Consider the following 23,878-nt stretch of genomic DNA (forward strand, 5'->3'; position numbering starts at 1 on the left):
TTTCCAGCTCATGGTGATGAAAATTACAAAGTGTGGTTGAGTGTTAGGAAATCCTTTTTACAGTATGTCCTGGATGTGACACTCTGCCATAGATTTAGAAAACTGTGTATCATTAATTTTTTTCATATAGATTGTTAAAGATTACTTGTACTAAGTTGTAGGAGGAAAGCTCTGCTCTCTGAAAGAAAGTTGTGCTTACATGTATGTTGCATTCTTGTGTGCATTATACGTTGTATTAAGATACCAAAATAACATTTGAACAAGATGGGGGACTAAAATATCAAAGACAAAGCCAGAATATTTTGATTCACTCTCACATATTTTACATCTAACATATTTCCTTCATTTTGGCCCATTAGGCTGGCAGACACAGCCATACGCTAACGACTGTTAACGACTCCCTTGTGCTGTTCGGAGGCGAGCTAGCCAACAGCTCGCTCATTGGAGACCTCTGGTCGTACGACACAACCTCGAACACCTGGCAGGAGCTTGCCGTGAACGACCCTAACAGACCCCCAGCAGTGGCAGGCCACGCGACATCCCTCGTGGATAACAGATATCTCTATGTGTTTGGAGGTAATCTGTCATAGAGTATTGAGTAATTGTGTTAGGATAAAATTGAATTTATGGCAATGGCACACACCTATATCACGTCTAATGGGATTTCTGTTGATAAAATCATGCAGATATAGAACCAAATTGTAGGTTCCACACTAATAGATCATGGTGGGAAGCGATAGAAGGTTGCTGTAATATTGTGGTTAGATGGAGGCATGCATAATGTATGCATAATGTTGTTGTCAAACCTGGTCTCAACAATCACTAGAAGGACTGAGGAAAAATTGTTGCTGTGGTTAAATGGTCACTTCAGATGGCTAAAAAAACTCACTTTTACACAACATACACCTTAATCACCAGCATACATTATAAAAAGATTCCCAATTTATAACCTGCATTAATAAATTATTCTTTAAAAAATTAGATTTTTGAAGCATGAGAGCCATTGTATTCTAACAGTTATAAGTGGAATTTGTGTATGTTGTCTGTTCCTGTAATGGCCTAAAAAGTACCTCAAGTCTTTCTGTGCACAATATGATTTTGCCCTGTATTGATGGAGAAATTGTCGTCAACAAATTGGTTCTTGATTGGAGCATGAATGCCCCATTGGGACTGAAAATAGCAGTCACTAACTTCAAACTTCAATAACTATTATTTTTCCTGAAACTTGATTGCCAAGAGTGCATTTACATACATAAGGGCAAGGTTCAACCACGGTCAAAAATAAGGTGCACAGCATTATTATGCACATTTGTAACGTTATCCGTGAGCCCTGGAATTGGAGTACTTGTTGTGAACATGTTATGAACTTGTTTTTCTTTGTGGCAGGTCGGCGAGACGAGAAGCACTTCACCTCGGACATGTACAGGTACGACCTGGTCCGTGGGGCGTGGGAGGAAGTGGAGACGCGGGGCGGAAAGCAGGAGAGCAGACAGCTGGTGGGACACTCCATGGTCTTCCACCCCTCCTCACGGTCACTGGTCGTGTTCGGCGGATTCCAACCCAACTATGCAAAGTGAGAAAATTTCTTTTTCAACTATAAAATTTGTGTAGAAGTGTGTCTACTAGGCAGATTTTTAAGAGTTAAACATGAAAATGTATACGACAAACTGGTATTGTTATAATAGTGTCACCACATTAGATCAGAATATCTCCCTATAGTATATATGAGCCCTACCCTTGCCATTCCCTCTCAAGGAATCCTTTGAGGAACCCTCTGCATGAGTACATTTACATTATCAACAAAGAAGATCAGACTTGTTTTGGCAACTCATGGATGGAGACACTTTAGTATGATCGAGCTAAACAATATTCCAAAATTTGTACCCATGCATCCAATGGGGTTTCTGACAAGCCGTTACAAAATGTGAACAAGAATCTTTTGTATATCATTTTAGATTCAGCAACCGTATCAACACCACCCATGCCTTCAACGTGGACAAAAACTACTGGACGGAGTGGGAGTACCTGCCTAATGGCGGCACGCCGGACGTACGGTCCTTCCACACCGCGGACGTCATGGGCAACTACATGGTTGTGTATGGTGAGGACATATCTGCCTGCAGGGCTCCTATTACAGGTTACACAGTTGTTCACATAGATGCCGTAAGTGCTGTAAGTGGTATATTAGTGGCTGGTGGTGTCCTCTGTTTTTGGCAACTTCATGGGGGCAGAGCAGATCTGTACTTTATTTTCCTCCTTTTGTTCAGGTATGTGATTTCTTTTATCTATGCTGGAAAACCATGCTGTTTATGTCAAGTTTTGTCCAAATGTTGTCTTAGTTGTACATGTGCTGAAAATTACACATTGAGGAATCCAATGTTATTTAACCTACCTGCCTACCACATTAGCAAAGCTTAGAGGCACGATTTTTACAGCAAAGTGATGGAAAAGATTGTTGACTATTCTCAAATGCAAGAAAATAAACTGTCAAATTCTGGACCAGACTTCTAGTCTGGACTCAAATGCTCAGATTTTGCTGTAGATTATTTTAGAGAAGTGAGACGTGAGCAGTGTTACGTACCAAATTTTATGCCAAATAGGTTGGAAATGTGTGGTAAAACATAGATTTCTAGTACTTTGGCATAACTTTGAAGTGAAGAAGCCAACAATATAATAATATGATTTATTGTTTTTGATGGTACAGTCTAACATTTTTGTGCTTACCCTAGGTGGTAACTCCCACCATCACCATCAAAACGAGATCTGCTACGACTACAAGATGTACTTCTACCACTTGGCCTGTCACAAGTGGGTCAGCTTAGAAGACTTGATGAAAGACTTCCCCGGGACCAACACCTTCCAGAGACTGCGGGGACGCTTCTCGCACGTCTCTGCCGTACGCGACGGGAACATCCTGCTGATCGTTGGCGGCTACAGCGGGAACGTTGTCGGCGACCTTCTGGCGTTCAAAGTTCCGCCCTCCGTGGCTCAGAATGACTACGTTGCAGCAAACCTAACAGTAAGTTTACTGCCATACTGGTTGGTGGATCCTGGATGAGTCAGATAAATTTGGATGTGTAGATGTGTATACAGAATGCATTCATATATAATATTTTGGGACAGTTTGTTTTGTAAATGAGAACTCATACTAAGTTATAGGGACAAAAAACATATTTTTGGACTGCTTTTTCTTGTCAAAAACAATATTTTCCAGAAAAAAGGATACATGCCTTTGCAATTGTTTCAAATAAGTAAGTCTACAAAGGAAAGTCATAACTTTTCTGTCACCATTTCAGAGAATGGACGTGTGCTCCGAACACTGCCTCGTGAGCTCATGCACTGCCGACCCAGAATGCCTGTGGTGTAGTGAGAGTAATGCTGGTGCCGGGGCCTGTCTGTCCCACCTGGAGGCTGATGTAAGTGTCAACAGGAACATGCATAAAATATGAAGAATAGTAGCATGGATGAAATTGATCACATGCACGCAGGAAATGACATTTGAATATGGAAACCATTGCCAAAACATGTTGTGATTAGTCTCAAAAATTGTAAATTGTGAAAATATAGTACAAAGTAAAAATACGTACTGTGCATTTGTTATTTTTTCATGAAGAAAATTAAAGCATTGAAGAACAGAAAACTGAAAAAAAGAGTCCTTCAACTATATGGAGACTGGAAACATTGTAAAACATTAATGACGTTTCCAAACTGCACCCCCAGATTTGTGACATTACTTGCTTGGTATACTTTTTTATTTATTCCTGTATACAATAAAGAAGAAATGACCAATGTGACAAACAAAAACATGACATTGTGTGTGAAAAGGGAAGAAGCCTAAAAGGCTTACATTGTATGCTATGCTTTTAGTCTATCACTGAATACCATTACGTATATTTAGAATTGATTACAGCCTTAATTAACAACATTCCAAAAGGCATATGCCATTAACAGTGTCCCTCCAGAGCACTGAATGTTGTTTTTATGTTTGTACCCCAGACTTGCAGCGCCCCCCAGCTGAGCTGCCCAGGCCTGTGTGAGGTGCTGAAGGATTGCCAGTCATGCCTGGTGTGGGGGGGCAGCACCCAGGGGGACAGCCTGCCTGGGCTCAGGACTAACACTGCCTGTGGCTGGTGTGTGCAGGAACAGCAGTGTCAGCGTAGGGACTGTACGTATCACTCTACATCACTCACTCAGTCATATCATAGTGGCAGACAAGTCTACAGTCCCTTGGTTTTCATTTTGCTGGGAATCAATTTAGCTGGTAGAACGCAAAGAGAGAGCATTTTACATGACATTACTGTCTGTTTAACTCAGTCTCTTGTAAAAATTGACATAAGATTAGATATTCTTTCTATATCAGAGCTTTACAAGCAACAATTTTCTATTTTACAACACTATACATTATGTCCTGTATTTCTTGCATGCATTGCTTCTAGTAAAAACAGACTCACTTACTCTGCAGTTTTTTCAAAAGTTGCTAGGTCACACATTCAAGTTATGTACTACAAATGTATGTTCCCACTCTGAATCATGCATGGAACAGAAGTGTTGAACTGTCTATGTCTTGCACTTGCACTTTTTTGTTCCAAAAATCTCCTCATATTAGTAGGACTGTTTTCACTGTTACTTTCAGAAGTGTAAGGAAATTGCAGACAATTCCTGTTATTGGTTATGTGTAGGTCTTACATTTGTAGTTTACAAAGCTTGTTTGTGTATACTCCAGACCCCACAGGTTTGTGTGGTGGGATGGCGACTACCAGCGGTGTGGAGGGGTGGTGGGGGAACTCAACCATCCTGAACAGTCTGGACCAGTGCCGAACACACGACCACCCACCAGGGCTCCACTGGATCAAATACCGCAACCCCAAAAACAGCAAACAACCAGATAATGTAAGTATGAATGAAAATTTACAAATACTTCATGATTCCCATGGTGCATTATGAAAATTTTTTGTACTTTTATTTTCTTGGGGCTCTGTTTGATTCAAAGTGCATCACCTAAAGTCAACATTTCCTGATAACATTTCAGAAACCAGTGTTACTAAACAAGCAAAGACATTCACACCCATTCCAGAATTATTACACTGAATTTCAATTTCTGTTGATATTATTTTTGTTGGATGGTTCCCCCACTTTCTTTACTTTTTTTCTTTGAAAAATTAAACAAAAGTGTTATGTAAAAAAAAACTATGTAGTTAGTTTTCTACATTTCCCCCTTTTTTCCAGGTGGAAATTGTACGTGATCGTATCCAGAAGAACTTCGTTTTCGCCATGGTAACGGCACTAGAGAACCAGCTTGGTGGGAACTACACAGCGGAGTTTAAGGGCTTCATCTACCCAAACTCTGTCCTGAGTGCAGGACGGACCTACAGCATGTTGCTGAAGGGTTCCAACGCCTATTCCACACTGTGGATGAGTAAGACTGACGATCCAGCTGGAGCAGTAAGTATCCCCCATAGTTGCAGTACCTTTGTGATCTGCTAGATGTCACCACAATGTCATGCAGTTTGACATGTGACTTGCTTAACCTTTTATCCGGTCTTACCACCCAACTTTTCTAGAAAAACAGAAGGTTGAAAAACAAGTGAAGTACTGTAGACCTATAAGGAGTTATTTACATGTTAAATTGTATCAGATTTATTTATTTATTTATTCACCATAAAAAACAACTGGGTGGTCCTTTCAGTCAGGCACAGACTGATTTCTAAAGGAGCCCAGCGTATAAAAAAGGAATTAATAACAATGTAAAGAAATACATTTGTATGTGACGATGTCTCTTGAGCGTTTGTTTCGCCTTCCTGTTGTGTGTAGGAAGTACTAGCAGTTATCAGTGGAGCTGAGAACAAGCAGAGTAACGCCGTCCGCCCCGACGGCACCCCTCTGTTCCCGGATGCGAGCCGGGGCACGAGGTACTACATCAGGGAGCAGTCGGAACTAGTCATCAAAGCCAACCCTCAGAACCAGCAGACTGCCGTGGTGGGGATCGAGTGGAACGGTTCACGCAATTCTCCTTCAACCCAAGAGGTGAGGAGAGAGGTTTTGAACAGTTTTTGAACAAGACAAAGTAGCTGGCGCTAAACGTAGCTTTTTTTGTAAATGTTTTATGCTAAATAAAAGTTAAAGGTATAGCTTATAGTGTAATTCTCCTGTGTGTTTAGCCCCTGTCACACGGTGGACAAGAAACAGCCATATTTGTTGATCATCAGAAAGTCACCAAATTGAAAAATCGTCACATACTCAGACATATTTTCAACCTAAAATGTTCATAAAAACATCTGTGGATCTTTAAAAATAGGGGGATAATCAAGAGAACACCAAGTGTATTTCTGCTGAAAATGTAATATGGAGCCGGTGTACATGTTTATTGTTAGCAGATCAACTTGCTTGCTGTAGACATTAAACGCTTGTATGACATCAAAGTGTTCATGGTCAAATTGTCTGACCCCTACAGGTGCTGACCTCCGAGTTTCTCCAGCCGTATGGCTCCGACAACTGCAGTAACTATGGCAACTGCCTGGCGTGCATGACGGACAACAACTGTGGTTGGTGCCCCACCAGTGACAGGTGCATGTCCAGGGCTGCCGTCAACAGCCTGTCGGACCGCTGTATGACCAGCTCCGGTGTGGAGCGCTACCTTGTGTTGACTCCGGACGAGTGCGTGATGTGTGCAGACCACATGGACTGTCAGACGTGCACAGAGGCGAGAGCTTCTTTTGCTACTTCTGTTTCCTTCTAGAAAACATTTTTGACATACACAACACATCTACTCTGCACTTCTTTTGTAAGTCACCAGGGGATGCTTTCCCCAAAGAAGTCAGACACAATGTATTGCTGTTATCACTGTTATTCACTTCAGTACACTGTTCTTTTGCCGTTTGGCTACCAATCATTTATTGGCAATGGGGTTAGGCAGTAGGGAGCAGTCATCCTCAACTGAGGTGATGCGTGTTGCCTTTTGTACCTAGTACCTAGTACACAATGTAGTAGTGCAATACAGCTTTGCTGCGTCTCGCATTTTAGCCAAGCACACCAGGTCACCCCTTCTCTGCTCAATAAGTGTGTAAGGTTCGGAAGAAGGTTAAGATTGGATAAGTGTTGCCTTGGTCCTTGTTGTGAAGAAGTTGACATTGGTGTTGCAGAGTTCTCTGTGTGAGTGGTTAACAGAGGAGGCACGCTGCATGAGGAGAGGCAGGTTTCCTATCGCTGTGACCAGTCCAGCAAACTGCTCAGCCCCCTGCACAAGGTAGGACAGACTCTACATTTACGCTGCAAATGTATCTTATCATTATGTCATATCATGCCTAGGCTGTATTAACGTTCGATATAGGTGTTCCGACCTGTCTGGGATCCATAGGTCGATTCGAACGATTCGAACAACTGTTCTTGAACCAAATTGGCACAACGTAGGTTCTTTTGTTTGAAGTGGCAAATAAAGTTGTTTACAGGATGTGCATTAATGTCGTTCTTTTACGATAAACTTGAGTTTCCTCAGGTTGGCATGATATAAATGAAATATAACACGGGGTATTCCGTATCTCTTTCGGTCCCAGCCCTACTGCAGGTCGGACCTGTACTTTAGGCAATACGGAATACCCTGTGTTGTATTGTATGGATAAGATTCTTCAGCTTCAGTTCAGATGATGGTGCATATAAACAACGTTAGATTAACTTCTTTTTTTCTTTTTCTTTTTCATTTTGGTGTTCAAATGTGTAATGTTGTTGTTCCCCAGCCGTCACACGTGTGCAGACTGTGTAGGGACCCAGGGGGAGTGTGCCTGGTGTGAGGGGGTGGGGGCATGCTTCGCCTTCTCTGCCTACATCACACGATACCCCTTCGCCCAGTGCTCCCATTGGCTGGACAGGTAATGATTATCCTTCAATGGACCAATCACAAGCCAGATTCAACTGTTTATTATTGTCATTATTTTGTTGAACCAGTCATCTTTCACTGTCAGTTCTTTTAGTATGAAAAGCTAAATAGAAAGTCCCTCGTGGTTGTGTAGAACTTCAGATGATGGCATTCTCATGGTATGAAAAATGTTCTACAGTAAAGAACATGTGTTACTAAAATGTGTTAATTGCAGTAAAAAAAAAGCAGTTCAGAACCTTACCTTGAAGTACAAAAAAGATCAAATGTTTCTACTGTTTCTCATCACTGTTTTCCCATGTTTTTCCTCAGCAATGGAGACAAATCCTGTCCCAACTGTTCCCTCCATGCCACTTGTGATGAGTGTCTGGCTGACTTCATGTGTGGGTGGTGCGGAAACGTTGACAACCCCACCCTGGGGAGGTGTGTGGCAGGGGACTTCCAGGGTCCCAGGTATGCAACCACTAAGTTTACCACAGTGATGTCTATTTACACAAATGAAGTCTATGTAAATGATTAATTGATATGAAGATAGAGCATTACATCTTGTAAAAACATACATAATACATTGCAGTTAGTATCATTGATTCATATTGTATGTCCTATATACCTGTGGATCACCAAGTGGTGCTCATGTACATAGCAAAACACTTGCAAAACATCACTTGCCATTTTCCTCTATTAAATTTTTGATTGAACTGCAACATGCATAAGCTAGTGCAAGTTTTTAAGGCTTGTTATGGCAGCAAATTTGTTGAAATTCATTTCGGAATTGGTGGTTGGAAAGTCATAGCTGACAAACCGAGGAAAGCAATAAAGAAGACAGAAGCATTCTGTTTTAGAGATCTAAATGCAAAATTTTTCTTTCCTGTATCACACAGTGGACCCCAGCAGTGTGGGGACATTGTCGCGGCCCATTTCAACCTGTCGCCGTTAGATCCGGTGGGCTGGTCGTACGAACACTGTCCGGATGTGGAGGAGTGCAGGCTGGGTCTGGACGACTGCCATGCCAACGCCACCTGCACAAACACACCTGACTCCTTCATCTGCACCTGCACTCGCGGCTTCCAGGGAGACGGACATGTCTCCTGTAACAAAACGTAAGGGTGCTTGTGTTGCAATAAGGCCTTGGAAAATTAATGCCTTTACGGTCCAGATAAAATCAACTTGAAGGTCAGTAGGTAAGGATTGTCTTTATTCAGTTGACACTCGCATTGAAATATTGATAGGCAGAATAAGCAAGCAATTAACAACAATGAATAAAACAAGAAATCCACAAAATTATAACTCAAGGAGATATGAGATATTTGAACTCTTGTTGATATTTTTTTGTTATTTTCTGTATTTTTCACAACAGTTGCTACAATGAGTGCGTGCATGGTGCCTGTAGCGGGCCCCCAGACTATGGCTGCATCTGCGACTTTGGTTGGACATCCAACGTGACGCAGATGGCCATAACAGGGAAGGAGTGCGACTTGGACTGTGGCTGCAACTTCCACAGCACCTGTGTTAACGGAACTGGCCTCTGTGACGAGTGTCAACGTATGTCACGCTTCTCTTAACTTTCGGTAATTAAAATCATGTGTTACAACACTTGTGTACTGCAGCTTGCACCAAGGACAACATCATTACTTCAGCTAAGGGGAGTGAAATTCTTTTAGGCTGTGTGTGTGAGTGTGTGTGTGTGAGTGTGTGCGTGTGTGTGAGTGTGCGTGCGTGCATGTGTGTGTGTGTGCAAGTCCCAACATGCACAATACCATATATCCTCAGTACTGTTATTTTACTGCAAATACTGTGCAAGTCCCAACATGCACAATACCATATATCCTCAGTACTGTTATTTTACTGCAAATACTGAAGGTTGAAAGCCATGAATTGTATATTATTTTCTCATTCTTCTCTACAGACTGGACACAAGGGGACACGTGTGACGAGTGTTTGCCTGGTTCCTATGGTGACGCCACCTCTCTGCTTGGCTGCCAGCAGTGCCAGTGTAACGGCCACAGTAACGCCACATTAGGGGACTGTGACATGGGGACTGGGGTCTGCTACTGTATCGATAACACACAAGGAGACCACTGTGAAGAGTGCATTGAAGGGTTCTATGGAGATCCGAGGTAGGGAGGTCTTTGGTCTGAATTTCTTCACTTCTTTACTTGCCATGTCTCTTTACAAATTAGTGTTAAGCGATTTTGATCATGATGCTAAAAATACTTACATCGCAAATGTTATGCCATCAATTTCCAATGTATCATTACTGTAGTACAGAACTGTTTCCACTGTTAACTTACAAGTTACAACACAGTGAATATCTCCTCTTCCCCTAGTAGGTACCTACAAAAATTAATGAATCTACATTATTACCTCATGGACCACCTCAGGATAGTTTACCAATGCAGGTTAATAATTGTGGTTCAAAAGCTTTTTTTGTACCGGTACATTCTACCAACACTGATAAACTTTAAGGCTAAATCTGCGTGGATTGTTTGTCTTCAGGAACGGTGGCAGGTGTTACCACGAGTGTGATGGCAGGGTAGTCCTGACCAGTATAGAGTCCTCTGGCCTGGGCTCCCACGCAGGGAAGGGCGTCACCAACAAGTCCCATGCCTACTGCCTGTGGATTCTGTCTGTGTACGACAACATCTACTCCCCCTCCCCACTACCGGCTGTACCAACGGTCAGCTTCACAGTGGAGGACCTACAGGCACTGTGTGGGGTGAGAAGCCAGAGTATTTTTAATCTGCTAACTCTTAGTGAAAATATAATGATTTCAGTTAATAGTGAGGAATGGGTCAAGTCTATCACATATCAACCTGAAAAAAATTGGAGACATATGCATGCAACGTGTGATAATTTTCTATGTTGCAAATACTTTTCTCTACCTAGCTTTTCTCTTCTCTAGATTTCTGTTTATTTGTTTGTTTGTAACACATGTTAAGATCATTGTGTCAAGGCTAACAGGCTGACAAACAGTGATTTCAAAGCTGCGTAGAAGTATGTGTACATGCAGATCTAAGTGTCAACATGCAATCATTCTTATGACTATCTGGAGAAGTATTGAAATGGTTCTTTTCATGGAAAGTTGTTTTGGGGTTACATGTAATAAGTTTACCACATTCTCCTGACAGAGAGACTACGTTTACGTGTACGACGGCCTGCCTAGCCTGGCGGGTGGCACGGTGAATGGGCAGACGGCGGTTGGTTCGGGCGGAATCCTGCTTGGTGCCTTCTGCGGCAATGGGACCCAGGAACCCATGACTGTGGAGGCTATTTCAGGTACACACATCTTCCCAACTTTCAGCTCACAAATAAGTAATGAACCTGTAGGAGAGATTGAGTGCAACACTTCTGAGCATTGTATTGGAACTTGATTGCATTGATGAAAAATTCCTTTTGAATTATCATTTGAGTTTTCACAGGATTTAAGTTTGCCGTTGATACACTACTACAGTACAAGTGGAAAACAAGTTATCGTTATATCATGTCTTTAATTAAAATACAATAAAGACGACCTTATGAAAATGGTGGAAATAAAATCATGTGTCGAATGTGTCAACATTTACGAACATACAGTATGAAGAGGAACTGTCAAAATGCCTTCTCTGTTCTCTACAATTATACTTATTCTGTTTTAACCTGCCACCACAGGGTTTGTCACAGTGTACTTTGAAGCCAACATCACCCACGGGTCGCCCAGCCAGGGCTTCAATGCCACCTTCGTGGTGCACAGCTGTCCAGACGAGTGTACAGGGAACATGGAGTGTCAGGGGCACCAGTGTGTGTGTAAAGATGGCTACGGTGGCACTGTCTGCTCTGACCTGCTGTGTCCTAACAACTGCTCTCAACATGGACAGTGCAGTCAGGTAGGCACTAGGAAAAGGTTTTATTGTGGAGGGGGAAGCCAATAGCCTTGAATCCATCTTATTCTAGCTCAGGTTCTCTACACGTAGGGCTCGACTCCATTTTAATAATTGGTCCTTACATTATTTGGGGAATCAAATTTGTCCAAAGCAGTGGAATGGCTATTGGATGCAATTTTCACTTTAAGGCCTGTCGTTTTGGTGGGCAATACCTCAGGAACGCAGCCTTTAGGAGTGGCAGTAGGTGACTTTTTAAAAGGGAGAGTAATTTCAAGATACTGTACAAGATACTGTACAAGAAGTACATTGACTTACGGCAGGAAAGAAAAAGTGTTATTTCATTATTGTTGTCAAAATGAAGATGCTGAGTTGTCAATGTAGATGTTAGACCAGTTTCTTGTCCATGTCTCATAGTAAAATATCTTCACAGGTTGAGAATAGATGCATCTGCAGTGAAGGCTACACAGGCCCAGACTGCAGTGAGAGAATCCACCCGTACCAGGCCATACTGGAGACACTGCGAGACCCTATCAGGGTAGATGGTAGTAATGCCAGCAGGGACCCCTTAATGAGGATGGCACACAGCATGGTGTTGGACGACCACAACGCATTCTGGCTGTACGGAGGGATATCAGTCGCTTATGGCATATTGGGAGATGTCTATAGGTTAGTTCCATTGGGAGATGTGTTTTATTCTTCTTGTTTGTATGACATAAATAGTAAACAACCTTTGGCAAAACACATTTGTTTTGTACACCAAGTGTAAGCAGCATAAGAACAGACTGATAGGCTTGATCTGCCCACAACAGGATGAACCTCTACCTACTCTTTTTGATAAATTTAGTGTTTTCTTAAGTGTACTTGATTGAGGTGTGGCTCTCCGCAAACATGGGTTATCTGACTTTATCATGTCTCATTGGAGATGACATTGTCCCTGACTGATTGGTGCTCATTTTCACATGAGTAGAGTGAGGCAGAAAGTTTGGTAGAGTCCAAAACCCCCAACTCCCCCTCCAGATTGTAATTATTTCTGTGTATGAACAGGTATGACATCTCAGGAAAGACATGGTCGCATCATGAGACCACGGTAGCGACCGGTCAGACAGTACCCACGGCCAGGTACTTCCACCAGGCGGTTCTGAAGCCCGGAGAGAACCACCTGTTGTACGTGTACGGTGGGATCACTGCCAGTGGGGAGGACAACGCCTTCGTAATGCTGAACTTAGACACACTGGAGTGGTCAGATCTAGAGGTGGGTGAAGAGCTGTATTTCTCTGTAAGCCACATTGCTGTGTGATGGATTGTAGACTGAGGCCATTCTAGTCCATCTATATACATGTACCAGAGGCCTGAAACTTTGACCTTAGACCACAATGCATCACACTGCACATGTGCTTTTGAAACTGTGAAGTGGCTCATACTAAATATTTTCATTAGAATACTTCCATGCACTACAACATGCTCTAAAGAAAAGAGATCTCAAGTACAGGTTTAAAGACATACAAAATGTTGGATTGATTTTGTTTCTTTCAGGATCCGACCTGGCCCAGTATAGCAGGCCACACCATGACCCTGAGGGGTGCTGTGTCCTTTGTGCTGCTGGGAGGGTACTCCCCGGAACATGGCTTCAACGCTGATGTACGCGAGTTCATGTTCCAAACAGGAGACTGGCACACAAGAAGCACCAGTGGTACCCCACCGACTGGTAAGGAGATGCCTCAATGTTACAAGATATGTGATTGGTCCACAGCTTTCCTATGTATTCTACTATACAAATAGCCTTAGCTGATGAAAATAAGTGTTAATAGTAACAATTGTAAATTCATTTGATATTCTGACTGTGTAATTTTACTGCAAAAGTGAAGTATGTGTCAGCTTGGTTTTTTGTTTGTCTTCTCTAAAAGTGCTTGTGTCACTAACAACACAACGAAATACAACATTTCTTGGTTACAATAAGTTGTTCAATGATAGATATTTGTACAAAATATACACATCAGGGCTTGAAATACTTTTTTCTGCATACCTGCACTGGTGCAGGTAACATTGAAAATTACGTGCACCAGACAAATTTTACTTGCACCACTCTTAATTTAGGAAATATGGATCATACTAAAATTGTTCAGGAACAATTGCTATTTTCTCTATTATACTTTATAGGTCGTAACATTCAATGCAGTTAATAACAATCCACATACACTTACATCATATGACATGTATTTATAAAACCCAGTACATGGACCAGTGCAGGTTAGGTGCAGGTAGACACCAGAAATACCTGCACAGCTCCAATTTCACCTGCACTATAGTGCATATGCAGGTGGTATTTCGAGCCCTGCACATCAAAGTTAGCCTTACAAATTATACCCCAGTTCTTGATTCCTGCTGCCAGATAACCAAGTAAAATTCTGACCATGACATCACAATGAATATGTCAGCCAGTTCAAAAGCTAGCACTGCATTTTTGGAAAAATGTCTTTCCGAAAAGCAAACAGTACATGATCATTGTGATACAAACAATCCGGGTTATTTCAATGTTTGTTTGCATTCTAAAGACAGGAGTCACGAGCACTCTAAGCATATTCCTGACAGTACCAGTTATTATGTCCCGTTGTCCTTCCAAGGTTTGTATGGCCACACCACGGTGTACAACCCTGACTTCCAGTCCTTCTTCGTGCATGGCGGCTACCGGTTCTCGCTGGACCGTGTGGAGCCGGCGGCTGACTTGTACATCCTGCACTACCCCGACTCTGGGACCCTGGTGTGGAGCATCATCGCTCCTGCTGACAACATCAGGGTAAGGCTTTCAACTGCAGTCATTGTCATTGCTTGTAAAAAATGAAAGAATAGCAATGTACACTTCAACACCTGGCCCCATGTCTTGGGAAAAAACAATCCTTTGTAAAGCAAACAGTGCATGACACATGAGCAGTTCATGACTGTACTGGCAACTGACTGACTCCTAAAGGTTTACTAAACAATACTGAATCATCACAGCATGTATTTGCCAAAAATGTTTTTAAATCGTTAAGGCTTCAAATAACTTTCAAAATTGTAAGTAATTTGAAAGCATTAGCTACGATCTATCTATGATAAACCATACAGGTTTTGCGATGATAGCAAACCTGTGAATATGTTTCCTTTAATCTTTGTCAAAGGAGCTCAAGAAGTTAATTGTTAATCATAACTTATTTTGCTTCAGCCTCTGCCAAGGTACTTCCATGCAGCAGTCCACTTGGGAGAGTCCATGTTGGTGCTGGGGGGTAGAACAGACACCATCTCCTTCACCAACGACATTCTGGTCTACAGATATGAGTGTAACACATGGTTGGACCTGTCCACCATTGGTAAGCAATATACAGTAAATTCTTTTCATAGTGGGGGAAGGGGGCATTGTTGTATGTTTTATATGTTTTTAGTATGTGATTGAAACAACTGTCACAGACTCACAGTGGTAACACAGTGCAAGATAGAGTGTACCTTAAACCACCATCTTCATTTCCTAATTCATATTGCTAAGTTCTGTAAAAAGTGTAAGCACATTAAGTAAATTTAGTATGGAAGGTTTTATTATGTTGGAGTTAGCAAAATTGATGTTAAATCATATGGTGCCACCGTATATACAATATTTATCTATAATATAATACTTCTAAAAGCATGAAAAGTATTAAGAAAGAGTCTCTGCTCCACAGAAAACTCAACACTAGGTGATGAGTTCCCCCCTGTGATTGGCCTGGCTGCCGCCGCCCATGACGACCAGGTCTACCTGACCGGTGGTTACGGAGGCACCACCTTCGGCACCCTGCAATCCCTGACCGTCCCCGACACCTGCGAGTTCTACACCAGCGAGGAACAGTGCATCGCTAAGAACTGTAACAGCTGTAAGCTAGTCTACCCGGTCAACAGTTCTCTACCTAACGTCACATACTGCTACTCCCAAGCTCAAGGTCGACCAGACAGGTAAGCAACACTGGAGCGAATCTGAAATAGGATTCAACTGTAGTTTACAACAAGTGAAAAATATGGACCTTTCCAAATTTTGTACAGAACCAGTCTTTGTCAAGGAATGATCAATCCACTTAAACTAAAGACATTTTATGCAGATAGTGTATGTGACTCAATAAGCAGTGGATAACATGTTGCAGAAGGTTACTGGGATCCATCCATCTCTAATATTCAAGATGGTAGTATTGTCCTAAAGTACACTGCATATGGCCTCTTTTACTTGCTCTTGCAAAGAATTACACTTTTCTCTTTTGGAACAATTTCTTAACAACTTTTGGAGTAACTTTAGGACGGCCAAGCTAGTGTGCATATGACTTAAGTATACATATCTTGGGTATTTGAGGAAATGTACATCAGCCAAGCATAGAGTTCAGAATGAAAAGTGTACTGTGTCAAGTTACTGATTTGAATATAGTAGTCTAGTAATCAGTGATGATGTGCATGGTCGCACTTTCACACAGGTGCCAGGACACAGACAACGGTGGCATCACACAGGAGACTGATGGTTCCACGTGCAGCCTGTCCGTGCTGTCCCCCCAGTGCGGAAACTTCCCGTCGTGTGTCGAATGTCTGAGCAGTCATCCACGGAATCCAAACAGCATGCAGGTCAACATGAGGAAACTTATTTTTGATTACGAATACTTCTTATCCTTTTTGTGATGTGGAGCTCAAAGCACCAAGGAATCAACTATTTGGGTTTATGTTTGGAGGATTATAAGACAGATGTAGTTTAGAAGGTTTAAACCTGCAATTTTACTCTTTCAAACTTAACCCAATCCATCCAATCAACTCATCTTCATGATAGATTTGGATGATAAAGGCTTGATGTCACTTTCATCTTTGCTTTCATACAACAGCAAGATATTGCATGGCTATGTCATATCTACGTTTGTCATTTTGATATTGATGAGATAGTATAATCAGTATAGTGCTTAAACATAAGTAGAATATGTTTGAAAACTATCTAACATCTATAGCTATTCTTGTCTTCTAACAGACCTGCCAGTGGTGCACTAACTGTCCTGAGGGGGCCTGTATCGCCAGCGGTGGGGACTGCAACGACGAGAACAGCTGCCGTGTAGCGCAACGTGTGGTCAGCCAAGTCGAGAGCTGTCCATCAATGACCTGCGAAGCCTCCGACTGCGAGAAGTGCAAGGCCTTCTCCAGCTGCATGTGGTCCAGGCAGTTCAAACGTTCAGGTAGGTGAACAGTAGGTGAACTAGAAATCCAGGTAATGACCTGTTAAGGGAAAGCAATGACCCATTGGCACTGGAATACATTTATTTCTTTGCATAGACTTAAAGGGGCATTCCAATCCAGATGGAACTGTTATTTTCCGATAGATATTAATTGTAGAAGTGACAAATGTATGTTATGTATCATTATACGATAGAGAACCCATTAGCCCCCACGCGCATCAAAAAGCATTCAGTCTTCTACAAAACTCCCTAAGTACCCTCTAATTAAATCTCAGCTTATGGCTGAATACAATGTGCCCGACAATGCCTGACTTAAGTTAGATTACAAAGCTGATTTCAGGGGCGCTAAGAAAAGCACGTCTTGATGTGTTCTTTGATATCTTGTGAACAATTGACCTTCTTGGTGTGCTTGGTGCCCCTCATTTATGCCAAAAATATTCCCGATAAAGGAAGTGTCTATACCTATAGGGAATACATGGTTAGGGTCTGCATGGGTTTAGTGAGTGTCATATTGTTTACAAACACACGTTGCGTAATTCGCCACAAGTGGAATTCCACAAATGGTCGGCTGATCATGTATTCATTGATACATTATCTATTGGAAAATAACACTCTCTTCTGGAGTGGAATGCCCCTTTAATGTATATCAAATATTACATTCCTACATAATAATTGTGTATCAATGTAAGTTTTAATCACCAAAAGTTAGCAGTATAGTGAACTGCAACAGTTTGCTGTACAGTTGAGTTTACATCTGTGAGTGACACAAGTTTATGGTGTGATGACTTAGAAACACAAAAATGCCCAAATTTATATTGAATGAATGAATGAAGACCTTTATTGTACGTTTTTGCTTTCTAACAAGCTAAGTACAGGTCAAGGAGAATAGGGTACATCTCCTAAGTACAATCTGTGTGAACTGTAATACATGACTGGAACTACAAAGTCTAAAGTATACTAGTACTACTACTACTACTGGTATGTACAGGTTCAACTTCTTCTCGCTTCTTAATACAGTTATAAATGTAGTTGCAGGTGGAGTTTAGAATACATGGTTTGTCTAATTGCAATAGAAATGTAAACTTTTCAATACTATTTAAATGTATAAAGCATGGGAACTTGTACACATTTGAAGAAGATATTTCTCTCATCGTTGTATAGTGAACAGTCAACAATAAAATGACACTCGTCTTCTATCTTGTTCAAGTTACAATATTGACAAATTCTTTGCTGGAGAGGAATGCAATTATGTCTACCTTTTTCAACATGCAGTTTGTGTGAACTAACACGGAGTTTTGTGATGGCTGTTCTATGTCGAGTGTTTGGGGTACTAAGATATTTCTCGTGGTAAGACGTTTTGAGTAATCTATATGTGCGTAATTTGTTGTTATTGGGCATTTCTGTTGTGAAAGATTGGAAGTACATGTCTTTGAGACGTTGGTGAATGGATGGAATAATCTGAGAGGGATTTAAAACAAATGACATGGGTGAATGCCAAACATAGCCAAAACCACATTCCTCTAGCGTCTTACGAACTCCAGACGCCCAGCATTTAGCACCTAATGCATCTAAGTCAAATTGACACAAAAGAGCGTCTGCTGACAGGCTATCAGCTGGCACGGTCTGGCGTATTCTGATATCGTGTTTGATGGCATTTAGAGATGCTTCCAGTCTGAGGGGGTACCTCCCCATTTCCGCCATCACAGCAATATTACATGCAGATTTAGGAACATTTAAAGATTGTTTGCAGAATTTCAGGTGGATGGCTTCAATTGGGGATGATTTAGGGCTTTTGAGTGAACCCCAGATTTCAGAACCATACAACAATATTGGTTTCACACATGCATCAAAGAGTTTGTTTTTTACAGAGATTGCAGCATCGGATTTGTTAAGGGATTGATTGATTCCAAAGAGGGCTCTAAGGCCTTTGCTGTGCAGGTATTTGTTGTTTGCCTTGAACGTGCCAGCTGAATTTACTATAATGCCCAGATAACAATAGTTTGTCACGATTTCTACTACATTATTACTATACAGGAAATGGCAGTCTTTAGACGACCTCCTTTACTAAAGACAATTACTTTTGTCTTCTTAAGATTTACATTCAAATGCCACGATTTACAATAAGTTTCTAATCTACTTAAAGCTGTTTGTAGACCTCGCTCGGTTTCAGAGAGAAGCACAAGATCATCTGCGTATAATAAGCAGGACACTATCTTATTATACAATGTTGGAGGACTACAATCATTATCATTAAACTCGTCTATTAAATCACTTATGAATAAATTAAACAAAGTAGGACTAAGATTACAGCCTTGTCGAACCCCACAGTTAGTTACAAAAGTTTCGGTAAGACCGTGGCTAGTTTTAACACAATTTGTTGTTTTGGAATACATGTCTTTTATGGTATGTAAGAATTTTCCCCCGATTCCAAGTTTATTCAATTTCAGTAAAAGGCCCTCTCTCCAAACCGAATCAAATGCTTTGCTGAAATCAACAAAACATACATAGAGTCTTTTGTTTTTATCTAAATATTTGCTTACTAAAGTAGACAGTACAAATAGGTTGTCAGCTGTTCTAAATTTCTTTCTAAAACCAGCCTGTTGTGGTTTGAAAAGGCTGTAATGTTCTGCGAAGTTAACAAGACGGGTATTCAAAATGGATGAGAATAGCTTTCCCAGACAACTAATTATGGATATTCCCCTATAGTTGTCTGGGAGCGAGGGGTCTCCTGATTTATGGATGGGTACAATGTGACTTAGTGACCATGCTTTAGGGTAGTAACCATTTTGTAGACAGGAGTTGAATATGTGGAGAAGAGGTTTCTTTAGGATAGAGTTACCGCACTTCAACATTTCGTTTATGATCATATCGTCACAACTTGATTTATTGTTTTTTAATTTGCATATGGCAGTGTCCAATTCTTCCTCTGTTATAAGGGAATCTAGAGTACAGCTCTCTAATGAAGAGGTACTAAACATGGAAGAAGTGTCAACAGTTTCTGTGGCGGAAGCGTCCACATTACAATCCCTGGTTACATTTGGTGGATTTTTGTTGAGGTTACTAAAGTGTTGTAACCACGCCTCGTCTGAGATCTGGTTGTGTCCTGTTGTTTTTTCTGGTTTCAGCTTATTCACCAGGCTCCAGAATGCGGACGGATTACTTTCCCTGAGGGACGAAAGCTGGTCCATTATTTTTTGTTGAAAATCGCGCTTTTTCTTTTTTACCAGTTTTCTGTATTCTTTTTTTGTTTAAAAAAAAATCTTCCTCTAATTTCTAGGTTCAATGGGTGTTTTTTGAAGTAAGGTGGTCAGGTTTTTTATTTCTCGCTTCATTTCCGTGCAACTTTTATCGAACCACCTCTTGTTTTGTTTTTTCGGTGGTTGTTTTCTTTAACTTTTCAAATTCAAACACTTGTAGCCAGCATCTCTTAACAAAGAACTAAATTCACAAACAACGTTTACGATTTCACCTGGAGCGGTTGTATCGGAGGGAATTTCGCGTGAAATGGCGTGTAATTTTTGTAAAGTGTGGGATTGACTCAGGACTTGGACAAAATTTTGAGAAGATCTTTCGTTCCAAATAAATCGTTTAGGTGCTGGTTTGGTGTTTGTGTTAGAGGATTTATGTTTTTCTTGGACGTGATGTTTAGCAGAGTTTGAGTGGCTAAACACGGACAACATACAATGGTCGGAGAAGATAGTTAGAGGGTTGACCCGAAATAGTAGGATGTGATTTAGGAATGATTGGCTAGAAATCATATAATCTACTGTACTGCAGCCTTTGGGTTGATAGCAGGTGAATTTCCCCTGCAGGTCACCAGCTACCCTGCCGTTCAGTATGGTCAGGTTAGCTTGAATACAGAGATCACATATGAGTCTACCAAATTTGTTTGGGGGTGCCTTATCTAGGTGTTGTCTGTCTGACTCGCAGTTAGAATTTACAATTTGATTGTCAACGTCATGAATGTCGCTGTGAACAAAGTCTCGAAGATTACCTAGACGGGAGTTCAAGTCCCCTCCGAGTAATAAGAACCCTTGCGTGCCGTAGTTGGAAATTTCTTTTTCTAAGATTTCCAGAACATGATTTTCGGAGTTTTTATGTGTTGTGGATGAGCTTGGACTGATGTATACTGAGCAAATGAATAAGTCTTTAGGGATACCTAGAAGTTTGCGGTCAATTCGCACCCAAAGGATATCTGGGGACATTGATGGCATTTTACTTATGTGGCTTTTCTAATTTCATTCTTGAAGAAAAATATGATACCGCCAGAAGAGCGTTTTGCTCGCTTACTCTTTGTTCTGTGCACATGAAAGTAGCTATAATTTGGTAAATCTATTTTTGTGCTATCTGTTGACCAAGTTTCCAGAAGCGAAAAGAAATCAAACTTGTTTACGTGTGTCAAAAAGTCTTCGTCTTCTAATTTACTCCCTAAGCCATGAATGTTCCAAATGCCGAAGCTCTTGCTTCTGCCACCTGGAAGCGTTTTCATCGCAAAAGTACAAAGCAATACCTAAAACGGTATTCTTATCCGAGAAGTCAATAATCCAAATCTTAATTATGTCTTTACCATAACCCTCAATATCTAATTCCTTAAAGAACCGAATGAAGTAGACTGAGGAAAAGGAAAAAAAAAATTCTAGTAAATAAAGCAATGATAGTATCATATTTGCTATCTCTACTTAACAACCCTATGTCTACTAGTTTATCTGTTTAACTCATTAACTATATATCACTGATCAGACAAACTATGTCTGACTTAGGACTAGAGATGAAAACAGTAGGTAAATAAATTATTCTTACTATGAACTATTTCCTTAATGTTTCCTACCACATGTTGAACATAGGAGATGCGGGATGCTACGGCCAATGTGGAGAGTTCATCCGTGGTGGGTTCTTTGATGGAAAGTTTCTAGAAGGCATGCCCCACGGTGCGGGAGGGTGGTTGAACATGGCGGGTGGGCATCCCCAGGGTCCCGGAGGCGGACTCGGCAGGAACGGTGGACGTCCAGGATGTGGGGGTTTGGGCACAAGCTGGGTTCTCCATCTGCGCTCCTTGGTTGAGTTGAGGGCCTAGAGATGGACTTCCTCTCGGTACATTTGGTGGGCTGGTCTCTCTCGCTGCGCAAGGTGGCTGCTGTTGTCTCTGTTTGCTAGTACCGTTTCTATTTGATGAAACGGTGGACTGGTTGGCAAGGGAACCGTTCTCCTGCCCTTGCACTGAATTCGAAGGGTGGATATATAGGTGGGGGTGCGGTCCGCTCACCAGCCTGTCCGCTGCGCGTAGGGGGGAGACCGTTACTGGCGATGCGTCCCTGTTGTCTCTGCCTTCCGGCGGAGGGGTGGTTAGGTGCCGGTGACCTCATTCGCTGGCTCGGTGGCGAGGACTGATTGTCTCTAGCAGCCTTGCAGGCAAAGAACCTGGCCACTATACATGTATATTGTTGAGTTAAACCCTTTTCATTAAGCATACATGTACCTTTGTAGTGCAGTACGGAAGCCTGAAGTTAAGCCATTTCAGTTACTGCTGTCATCTCCTTTTTCATCCATGCTTTGATACCTCCCCTCAGGCGAAACGCGACGAGTCCTCAGCCCCACCCCTGCCTACGACTGGACCTGCTTCAGCAGGAACCTTCTCGGTGTCTCCCCCTACGAAGTGGAGTCGGCTCCACCCATGGAATGTCCCACGCCATGCTACGAGCACACGACATGCGCTGACTGCCTGGAGAGTAAGGGGGCAGACGGCGGGTGGCAGGAGTGTGTATGGAGCGACAGCCTAGGCCAGGTCTGCTGTGTTCTAAACAGCCTGTTTCTGTAATGAAATAACCAAAACTAGTGCTAACAAAGCAATTGGAGCGGGCAGACACTTCACATAAGTTAGATACACTCGCAGATACATACATACATACACACAGATAGACAGACACAAACCGTCTTCTAAGGTACTGGTAACAACCAGACTTAATAGTTTATGTTGGATTGGGGAAAGGCATTTAAAAACTCGACATTACAGATACTTTTGTTGAAAATGGTCATTGAACAATTCAATTGAACACAAGATGAAAATGCAACTGTCATGTTACCCTTTGAATCCTAAAATGTTCCATGTTTTGTTCCAGTGCATGAGCCCATCATATATGCCCATGCGTTGCACCAATGGCATCTGTGGCCGGGTCATCCAACACTCGTCAGACTCCTGCAACAAGGCCTGCATCAGCAACACCCAGTGCTCCACCTGCCTGGCCCACCTACAGTGTGGCTGGTGTGCCGTGGACAGCTTGAACGGCGAAGGCTTCTGTATGGCCGGCGGCCTGAACGGCCCAATCAACGACGGCATCTGCTTACAAAACAACATCACACTGCCTACGGTAGATGTCATACCGGAGGACGTCAGGAACTTGAGCATCAGCATCGGCAGGCTGGCCTCTGGAACATGGGCGTTTAGGCAGTGTCCACCTGAAAACGAATGCCTGAATGGCCACTTTCACTGTGAAGAGAACGAGCAGTGTATCGACACCCCACTGTCCTATACCTGTGAATGTAAAAATGGCTATGAGAAAAAGTGAGAACTTAAATTACTTATCAAATTACTTAGTAGTCCATTTTGAAATCTCAGGAATTGAACATTTTTTGTTGCTCTCTTGTTTCACTATGAATACATGTACTTGTAATGAATATAGCATGTTCTACTCTTGTCTTTGGTCTTCAACCCCTTTCTAAAACTGTTTTTGTCTGCCCCAAGAACATTTTAAAAAGAAAGGTTTATTTCGAACTATGCAAAAAACTATATACATTTAGCACAACCAACAGAATGAATAACGATGTCTACTTTAGCTATTTTAAGTCTACTAAGTAATTGATTTTAAAATCAGTCAACCCAAGACTGAGGACAAAGCCTGACAATTGTTCGAATGTAGCCTTGGCATGGAATGTGTTTTCAGCCTACCAGATCG

The 23,878-nt window shown here is 41.8% G+C and overlaps 1 protein-coding gene across 1 annotated transcript in view; it reads left to right on the plus strand.

Annotated features, from left to right (window-relative positions):
• The window catches only part of LOC118428886 (multiple epidermal growth factor-like domains protein 8), a 37,470-nt gene that overhangs the window by 8,328 nt on the left and 5,264 nt on the right, over positions 1-23,878 (plus strand). Inside the window, 29 exon segments of the mRNA XM_035839167.1 lie at positions 360-576; positions 1,387-1,573; positions 1,956-2,101; positions 2,730-3,019; positions 3,297-3,416; positions 3,997-4,165; positions 4,724-4,890; positions 5,227-5,442; positions 5,812-6,024; positions 6,452-6,700; positions 7,140-7,243; positions 7,731-7,862; positions 8,180-8,320; positions 8,749-8,967; positions 9,225-9,409; positions 9,774-9,984; positions 10,364-10,583; positions 10,996-11,143; positions 11,516-11,730; positions 12,158-12,393; positions 12,772-12,979; positions 13,261-13,432; positions 14,349-14,521; positions 14,927-15,071; positions 15,417-15,684; positions 16,191-16,335; positions 16,727-16,928; positions 22,496-22,710; positions 23,045-23,487. Of these exon segments, the coding sequence (XP_035695060.1) occupies positions 360-576; positions 1,387-1,573; positions 1,956-2,101; positions 2,730-3,019; positions 3,297-3,416; positions 3,997-4,165; positions 4,724-4,890; positions 5,227-5,442; positions 5,812-6,024; positions 6,452-6,700; positions 7,140-7,243; positions 7,731-7,862; positions 8,180-8,320; positions 8,749-8,967; positions 9,225-9,409; positions 9,774-9,984; positions 10,364-10,583; positions 10,996-11,143; positions 11,516-11,730; positions 12,158-12,393; positions 12,772-12,979; positions 13,261-13,432; positions 14,349-14,521; positions 14,927-15,071; positions 15,417-15,684; positions 16,191-16,335; positions 16,727-16,928; positions 22,496-22,710; positions 23,045-23,487 (5,756 nt within the window).

The sequence above is a fragment of the Branchiostoma floridae genome, chromosome 1 (assembly GCF_000003815.2).
Source record: "Branchiostoma floridae strain S238N-H82 chromosome 1, Bfl_VNyyK, whole genome shotgun sequence".
Classification (NCBI taxonomy): Eukaryota; Metazoa; Chordata; class Leptocardii; order Amphioxiformes; family Branchiostomatidae; genus Branchiostoma; species Branchiostoma floridae.